The 9602-nt window shown below is 45.5% G+C and overlaps 1 protein-coding gene across 1 annotated transcript; it reads right to left on the bottom strand.

Moving 5' to 3' along the window:
• Window positions 1-398: 398 nt before the first annotated feature.
• Window positions 399-3990, bottom strand: LOC144118934 (uncharacterized). Its single transcript, XM_077651699.1, has 2 exons — window positions 3868-3990; window positions 399-2047 (listed from the first exon to the last, which is right to left on the bottom strand). The coding sequence occupies exon 2, from the start codon at window positions 1799-1801 to the stop codon at window positions 800-802; it is 1002 nt and encodes a 333-aa protein (XP_077507825.1). The 5' UTR covers window positions 1802-2047; window positions 3868-3990; the 3' UTR covers window positions 399-799.
• Between the last annotated feature and the right edge of the window lie 5612 nt (window positions 3991-9602).

The following is a 9602-nucleotide window of genomic DNA, read 5'->3' as shown; positions in this document are numbered from 1 at the left end:
CAACGGTAGAGGCACTATGTACATGTATTGTTCATCGTCAAATGAGAAGTTTTTTTAGTGCTTTGTGCCGTACCCCTCATATGCGGTAAGCACAAAGCGGTTAATACCTAAATTAGGAATTACCAGCTGGGCAGTTCTCATTTCTGTCTCAATCTGGAAATTTCTCTTTCCCATCGGTATTTGTTTAGCTGCGACCTTGCTCAAAAAAAAAAGTTTGACCGCGACTTCCTATTCGGACGTCTCTATAGAAAATTACATGTTAATGTTCCAAAGAGCTAATAACTTTCTGATTGATTGATTCATTCATTCATTCATTCATTGACTGAAATATTGATCGATGGATTGATTTATTTAGTTAGTTAGTTAGTAGGTATTGATCGATTGATCGATTGATTGATTAATTATTTGATTGATTAATTGATTGATTAATTGATTGATTGATTGCCGTTACTAATTTCCCCTTTTCTTTGCTAATGTCTCAAAATTTCCCTCTTCCAACCAGCATTTGGAACGGCGCTAGCCTACACACACTCCCCGTTTCATTCTAGCTTTCTGTCAGAAAACGCAGCTTCAATAATTATTCACCGCAATGCATATTTCAAGCCCATCTCTAAACCACTTGCATTGCTGCGCCCGCCATTGTCATCTAGTTGAATTTCAACATCAATTTCTTTAACATCTGGATCGCCTGTTCCGCTGCTGCTTCTTCCGCCCCCTGGTTCTGGTTACGATGCTGTTCCAGAGTTTGCACAGCACTTTCGATGGTTTCACACCAGGCCCCCAGATCAGGCGTTCGGCACTAATGAGGCCGTTCCATTGATTGAAGTAACCAGTATGCTTCCGGCACTGTTGCCTGCAGCGCCCGGTAGTCCAGCGGCGCCATTACTGGCACTCCCTGGAATGCCCGGAATGCTTCCCGCACCACCACTTCCAGCACCAGGTAGTCCTGCTGACCCGCTGCTTCCAGTGCCTGCAATGCTTCCAGCACTACCACTTGCAGTGCCAGGTAGTCCAGCTGTTCCGCTGCTTCCAATGCCTGAAATGCCTCCAGCACCAGGCAGTCCCGCTGTCCCACTGCTTCCAATGCCTGGAATACTTCCAGCACTACCACTTCCAGTGCCAGGCAGTCCCGCTGTCCCGCTGCTTCCAATGCCAGGAATGCTTCCAGCACTACCACTTCCAGCCCCAGGCAGTCCAGCTGTTCCGCTGCCTCCAATGCCTGGAATGCCTCCAGCACCAGGCAGTCCCGCTGTCCCGTTGCTTCCAATACCTGGAATACTTCCAGCACTTCCACTTCCGGCCCCTGGCAGTACTGCTGTCCCAATGCTTCCAAGGCCTGGAATACTTCCAGCACTACCACTTCCAGTGCCAGGCAATCCCGCTGTCCCGCTGCTTCCAATGCCAGGAATGCTTCCAGCACTACCACTTGAAGCGCCAGGCACTCCCGCTGTTCCGCTGCTTCCAACGCCTGGAATGCTTCCGGCAATGCCACTTCCTGTGCCTGGTTGCCCTGTAGATGGTATATTTCCAATGCTAGGAATGCTTCCGCTCCCACTTGTTGTAGGGCCGGAAATCCCGGAAGTTTCATTTTGCAACACAATTGTCCCTGTGAGGTTGAGAACAAGTTGGCCAGATGTTGAGCTGTCACCACTAGAGGTTCCAGCTCCACCACTGGACGTAAGATTGCCGCTTCCAGTTCCGTTATTTTGTACCCCACTTCCAGTAGTGTTTCCTGGAGAAGTGCTTTCAGGCCTCCTACTCCCTGAGCCACTCGTGCTGGAGCTGTTACTTGAGCCTCCATTGCTTCCGGGGGCTCCAACTGTCCCCGGAACGCCCTCTGTGCCGTTCCCACTTTGTGATGAAGACGCTGAAGTGTTTGCACTACCTGAGAACCCTACCGTAGAATTTCCACTTCCAGATACGTTGGCACTGACTGCTGATGCAGGACTCTTGGTTCCATTCCCGGATGTGCCTGACGAGCTCGAATTTGTGGAATTCGACATCCCAGATTGCGGTCGTTGTGTCGCCCCTGCTGGCATTTCCAAAGCTGCAATCCAACGAGAGCATAGTGGAATAAGCTATGAGGCTACAGAACTTCTCACAAAACTGAGGGCGCCAGGAAATATCCCCTCAGCTTTCAACTCCATGAATATCTAGAAATATTGTCGTGAATACATTTAATCGGGTTAAACTCTCCCGCAAATGAATATTTATCGGCTATCCAACGACAAAATAAAAAAACGTGATGCGCACCGCTCTATTTTACATATTTGCAGTCATTTTGTATACATACATATAGTTTACTTGCAGTGCGCGTAATGTTTACTTCAGTAGCGATCGGCACTCGGCTTTCATGCGGTTGATTGCGACACTAAGTTATTCTTTCGTCCAATGTATTTGGAAGAAACCCCCAAGGTACAGTAGATTTTAGTTAGCAAGAAATTTCTCGTTAGCATACATCTGTGGGTAGCCGTGCAGCCACAGAGGAAAATTATTCAGCTTTCTGGGAAGCTTCGCAGTTAAAAAAAAATTCTGCTCGTGTAGGGCTTGGTATTACGGCCTATCCAAAGCAGCCGCTCTACTAATAGAGCTAACCAGGGCAGCTAGCAGATAGTAGGGTGAGGCAGAATGTCCCTTAAATACATTGTACTAATAACAATCCCGCTTCGAGCTGATGATGTGTTCGGCCTCTCCCGACCATCTGTTGGCCGTCTTGGTTAGCTCATTTGGTAGAGCAGCGGCCCCGAACAGGCAGTAGCGTCGAGCCCCGAGCCAGGACGATTTTTTCTCCAACTGCGAAGCTTCTGAGAATTCTGTACAGCTTTTTTCTGTACCCGGCTTGCTGCGCACATGTTCATGCTAATGAGTAATTTCTAACTAACTCAAGTTAATCTTTGAGCAAATCGGGCTGGAAAGCCAGACAGTCTTGCTTCAGTTGAGGCGGCGACAGTTCTGCCCGTAACAAATAAACCCCTTGCTTACTTTAACCTGTCGTCTTTTGTGAATTTCCTTTGATTTTTGCAGGGATGACCTACTCCCGCCGTTGACCAAATTGTGTTTTTTTTATATATAAGCTATATGTCAGCCTTTCAGACTTGAAAGAATTATTTGCCAGCAAGATATCAGTACCTAGAAAACAACTTGAATGTACACGCGAACACCAAGTGCGTGTAAATTTATGCTGCCTTCAATCAACACACCCTACAATTCTGGACGAAAGCCGTTTTTAACAGAAAGGAGTTTAAAAGCACAAATTTTTCATATATTGTAAGATCTCAGTACAACATCCAATATATCCGCAGATCCCAAGTTGACTGGATCGCATTTTTTTTTCTATTAACGTTTTTGCTGTCGTCAAAAGCGCTCCGCGTTGGTTTTCTAAGGAATCCTTAACATCTCGATGCGAACTATTGACACATGATAACAGAAAGATTTTGCGACATATCGGAAGAATTCGCACTTACCTTCAATATTTCTATACCAGTACCTTACAGTTTTGCAATATTCAAAATATTGGTTCAAGAATGTTGGACATGTCTCCTCCAGAATTGTCCTTTTAAATTCATATATACTGATGCTTTTCATGCAGGAGCATGTGTAGCAAAAGCATGAAAATATCGCTTCTGAAAAACCTAACCATCACCGTTACTTTGTACCATTATTATTGAGATTTACAAAGCAATTCTTTACAGGTACTCCTCAAATGCTCTGAGGTGTTCGTTCGCACAAAGACTCTTCACATTTTCTGACAGCTACTGTGCTCCTAAGCTTAATGGTCAGCGCTTCGGCGAATGAAAATCACCATTGCAGGCGAAGGGCCTTGTAAATTTATCCGTGCACTACAACGACATGTTTATTAGGACTCACCACATATCAGAGCGCAAACGGCCACAAGTAGCGTCCCCTTCGCTCCTTGCTTCACCATCGACGAAAACATATTGGATGCTCTGTAGCAAACTCGAGTGACTCTGAAATAAGAAGGACAGGCACTGTAAGTGATTGCGCTGAATGATTATCGGGGGACTTATCAGCTGTCTTCAAATCAGGCAGTAGCCTAGCCGCACAGCCAATTTGTCGCCTTAATTCTGTCAATGTGAGAACAAACAATCAGCAGCGGATCAGCATTGGAAGCTACATGAAGTTGCAATAAGCAGGATCATCTGAGTGCCACCACTTAAACCCGCTACAGCATCGATGTAGGTGGGCTACAAGGCTGACTCCATCAGAAACAGCACTGAGGACGTAACGAGACATGCTGTCCAGTCCGAAGGCAAAGTGTGGCTTGTTATCTTCTTGTTATCGGTATCCTCTTCCTCGCCGCAATGCCATATTTAACGAGATCGACGCTGAAAAACACCTGTTCAATTCACGCTCTTCCCTTCCAACTAAACCGCTGTGGTGACGTCATCTTCTAAACTCATATATAAACGTACCTTTTTGTGTCTGTAGTGTGTGAGTTAAAACTGCCTATGTCAACGTAGGTGAGTATTAGAAGTCGGAGTCTAATTTTCAAATAGCACTGACTACTGATATCTAGAAAGCAAGCAGGTTTGAATACCTTCAATGTCCTCGAAGCATAATCCCTATAAAGTTTGCAGATATGCACAAAACACTTCATGTAAAGATGCTTCTGCCACGCGCCAGCACCAGATAAAGATTGAAGTCAAACATTTGCCTCCTCTATAGCGGAGTGCCCTTTAGTGAGAAAAAAGAGCGATGGAATTGATTTAACAGCATCCCGTTATGTGTTCCTGAATAATCAGGTGAACACTGGATCTCTGCTAACAACACAACATAGACTGAAAAAGGCGCTAACCAACGCTATAAACCGGCCTTTTCTCGTCGAACCAAAGATGCATTACATGAACACACATGAACTCGTACGGCGTCAAAAACCCATTAGCCATGGAAGTGTTGCAATGAGGAATAGTGTACATTTCATAGCAGCAGTGGACAGAGTGTCAAATTCATTGTCATCTTACACCACTTGTCTCTTTTCTTCCTGCAATAAATATTACACCTATTTTCCGCCTTCCTCCATCATGTCGCTAATCCTCGGAAGAAGGGAGTTATGGGGCACTACAAGTGGACTGTGTGCCGGCCAAACCTGCGACGCTACTGCTGTTCTGAACAAATTCAAAGAATCCTAAACTGTGTTATTTAGGCGCCAGTAAAGTGAAATGCGACCATTCTGGAAAACAAGAGAGCGGTAAGATGAAAACCAAACACACATTCAACAAGCATTATGATATAAAACTCACTTTCTAGCAAGTTCAGAGCGCCATTTGTTCTTACAAACCGCAATGCTCCTCAACCAGTAGCTTACTAGAGTTCACGCAAGCTAGCACAAAGCTCGACAGCTACTACAGAGTACCTTCAGGGAAGGTCTCTTTACTTACAGAGTCCAAAACTTCTCGTGCGCCTACTCTTGGTCCCGACAGGTATATCACTTAGAAAGCACTGCCCCGCTTTATTTGAGCACGTAAACCGTACTACACGCTGCCGTAAAAAGAATCTCACGTGACCTTTTTATGCCACTCCATGTAAACAAGGAAAACTACGCACCACTGAGCAAGAATCAAAGAATAAAGCGATAAAATAAATGGAAAATTTTCCCCATCTGCTTTCTACGTGCCAATGTGGCCCCTTGCCAAGGGAGATAACAAAAGCATCTTTTTTTCGAAATAATTGTCTAGTTTGGTATCATGCCGAGGTACAGCCAACATATCAGTGGTGACCGCAATGTCATAATCTTATAGAGTCACAGCTTCTCGCCCTTTGTGCAGCAAAAGTGCGTTTAATAATGCGTAATTTACTTCTTATGCTTAAGGTTACGGACACGCAATGACGTACGGTAAATGAGTCCAAACCGTCATCCGTAAAACTCGCTCCCCATAATAGCATTCTCGCGGTTGAGCCTTCACCGCGCATGTGGAAGTGAGTCAGTGTACATCCCTGTACCGTGAATTCCGAATCTGGCAGACCACACTGCGTTAGTCATTATTCCTTTACTTCCTTCACCTGATCCCTCTCTGAGCAAAGAACAAGCCGATAAAGGTGTTCTCTACTCTGAACAAACAAGAGGCGAGAAACTGAGGATAAAATGAAAATATTTGTGGCGGAAAAGATGCTCAGCCCTGTGCTCCTTGCGAGAGCCGTGCGTCCCTTTGCGTGGAGAGAAATGGCCACTGCCTAGAGATTTCAACGAGCAGTTTGTGCAGGAATCAAAGGAAAGAACATCGCCGCTACTTTGAGCAAGGTAGTGCACAAAAACCAAGTTCTGCAATTAGTTAGCGCTGCTAACCTTTGGGAAATGGGTATATCGCGAAATAACGACTGCGGCCATTTCGTGTCGTTTGCGTGTCTAGTTGAGTTGCATGGGATGCCACATCTAAAGTACGGCATTTACTCGATGCCACCGCGCGTCGTTTTTTTTCGGAAAAATTGCCGGAAAATTATTTGCGCGTTATAACCTAATTCGAAAACGAAACTATGCGAACCACACAATTTTTTTCAGACCTTTAAAAAGGGGTGCGCGTTAGAATCGAGTAAATACGGCATACATTCGTAACGAAAATGGCACAAACAGTTCCTCTTACGTAGAAACAGGTGCACGGTGCATTTGGAGCAACAAAAACCTGTCCGGAAATTCTGGTGGAGTTGATTTTTCTTCCTTATCTACGCAATGTGACGTTTTCGATGCGCTCTGTTTTCATCCATCCCATGCGTGTTTTCCACTAGTACGGAGAACGTACTTGCAGTGTCATTGGCTTTTGCCAATGTCCCCCTGGTCATCATTACTGCTGTTATTCAGATCAAACGACTAGTCCCGCTCTGAAGCGCACATGCAGCCTAGGTCATTAACGTCTCTTTCACTTCTTAACCAAGTCAGGGTAGAAGAGAGCAAGAAGGATTCCCTCGAAGCGTAAACTTCAACAAAGCGAAGGAGAGGAGAACTCTTAGACTTCTGACCAACGTTTCGACCAAAGGACTTGCCTAAATCTGAAAAATCATAGTAATTCCGGTCAGGTCTGCGTAGTTTCTACCATCCGAGAATTAAAGGCAGGACTGGGATGAGTAGAAGCAAACAGTGTAGCGAGGAAACAGGGCAGCTTACAAACGTCCGGACAGCAGTATCAGATAGCATTAGTATTTTTGTTGTTATTTTCAAAAGCACCTATCCGAGCTGAAGCCCAGCAGTAGAATAATATGCTACCATTCGCGTCGTGAACTCATACTTGCCATTTTACTTGTTTGTCTACTAGTGTCTAATGCCGGTCCTAAGAAATCTGAATGAGAGGCGGTTAGTCTGCCATAATTCGTCGCGCGTGCGGTGCTTGCGTACGGTACGACGCAGGAACTTCCATAAAAAAGTTCTATGCTACAGAAACATTACTTTGAACAGGTTGCTCTAAAAAGAGACTTCATAAAAAGTCCAAATTATTGCACCACTGCTCGCGTTAACTCCATAAACGCGCCCAGGTTATGCGACTGGACCTACTTATATGACACGAATGCTTCTTGCTGAAGTATGGAAAATTACGGCTGGCTCTGAATTGCGCTGTGCCATCTGTCTCTCACCAGGTATGTGCGTAAACACCAAACCCCGGAAGGCCTGCGCTGCAGCTGGCGGAATAGCGACGCCGAAATCGGCTGTTGCCGGGTGTGAGTCAGCAGTCCTTCTGCGTCGTTTTTCAACCGGGCTTTTCAACTATTGTTACCTCGCACTGAAATGCAAATAAAACTGGTACAAGAATGTTTCTAGGCTTGAAATGAGCAAAATTAAGGTAATCGAAAACCACATCCAATTACTACATCGTAATAGAATGCTCAAATGTGCACAGAACTTACGAAAAAACAAGGAAGGCTTCCGTGCTCTATCCCGCCTCGCAGCAGAAAACTGGAAGCTGCGAAAGCCCTAAGGTGGACTGCTATAAGGCTGGGCCGTGCTCCTAAGCGCTACACAACGTCTGCAGTGGAAAAGGAACATTATTTCTTTCCTTGCATTTGCTTTCATATTTAAATTCAAATGAAAACCGTTGTTTTTGTCGTTCAACACCACAGAGTCTGAAGAGAAAATACAAAGAAACAAGCCTCTATTCAGAAGCTAGAACCGCTTCTGCCCAGTAGTTACAAGCCAGCCGCGGTTTACCGATAACATCTCTATGCAGGGTGAGTGAACATAAAAAGTAACCACACATCAAACAATAATTACACACATCATTAAGCATTGTCGAACTATACATGGACGATTACAGTATCAGATAGGAACAATGCTTTTATTTTGCTGCCGTTGCTGCACGAAACACCTGTCTCTATGCAATCATTAATCCTCCTGCTTGCGTCGTGTTGTACGATCTTCGCTGTAGGGTTTTCGAGGCTCATCGCGAGGCTTTCCGCGTGACTAAAAACGTGCTTATGTGCCGACATTGTCAGCGCATGAGATGGAAAGGCAAAGGTACGGCATACATCAGGTTCGCGGCGCCGCGGAAACTGGCAGTACGGCCCTGTTCGGGGCTCGAAATAGGGCTTCCTCGCAGTCCTGCGATGATGATGTGCGTGTCCTTGCAGCCATATTGAAGTTGTCGGTAAAGCGGAATCGACATGACGGATTAAGACGCCCATCAAGGGCGGACGGCGCAAGACAAAACGCGTTGTCACCGTTTGCACCTCATCCGCGGACTGTGCCTTTCCCTCTTGGAATCTAACAGAACTCTGCTGTGTTCCTAGAACAAAAACTCTCTAGTGTGGCAGCAATGGCATTTTCATTTATTGTAATTTTCTTTATTAGTGCGAGGATGCTTTTGTGTCAACAAAGCGGCGCGGTGCAGTTCTGGTTTGAGCAATCTGTCTCGCTTCTCGAGAGATTTTAGGAAGCTATAGCATGAGGACGCCGGGCTAGGCTACGAACACAGCAATTTCTAGGATTATGCGCTCAGTCCGATCCGACGCCTGAGCTGGCGGCCCGCCATGTGCATGCAAGGTACTGCCTGAAGATCGGCACTTCGCTAGATTCATCTTTTCGTCTTCGGTCCGGTCAAACCGGTCAACCCTTTTCTGGCGAGGTCCCCTTTGGACGGCGCATTAGATCAGGCCTAAGCCTCATGTCTTACCGCAGAGGCTCAAATATTCCCTTCCAATGTTTTGCGCTACCCTGTCAGATCTGAGCACAGCGAGTAAAATGACGTTTTCGCTTAAACTGGTCAGTAAAACAGCATGAAAAGTTACTTCATCGTTTGGAAAGAACAGTGTTCTCTTCCTCCGCTGTAGCCGCATGTCTAGTGTAGTAGATGGTCTGACTGCGTGAATAGCCACGTTTTGTCAGCGAAGTCTGTGCACGAGTTCTTAGGATACAGGCTGTTCCGTTCCACGAAGGTAAACAGTTAAGAGACAAAGTCTTACTAATTGTAATATGATAGCCTGGACGCAGAGCTAGTTTACGCCTGCGCTTGGACTAATGTTATATTTCTGGACATAAAGCATAATCTTTGCACTGCAGACTTCATTAACTGAAGACATCACTTTAAAATCACAACCCAAGTGACGTTTTAAGAAGCAGCTCCTCGACCATTATTATGGCTGCCTTGCTCCTTTGTTTCGAA

The sequence above is a fragment of the Amblyomma americanum genome, chromosome 2 (genome assembly GCF_052857255.1).
Source record: "Amblyomma americanum isolate KBUSLIRL-KWMA chromosome 2, ASM5285725v1, whole genome shotgun sequence".
Classification (NCBI taxonomy): Eukaryota; Metazoa; Arthropoda; class Arachnida; order Ixodida; family Ixodidae; genus Amblyomma; species Amblyomma americanum.
This window is presented reverse-complemented; position numbering and strand designations above follow the sequence as displayed.

What these genes read in the sequence shown, in the direction of transcription:
- LOC144118934 (XM_077651699.1), bottom strand. Translation starts at nt 1,801, where the DNA reads ATGGAGGCTCAAGTAACAGCTCCAGCACGAGTGGCTCAGGGAGTAGGA.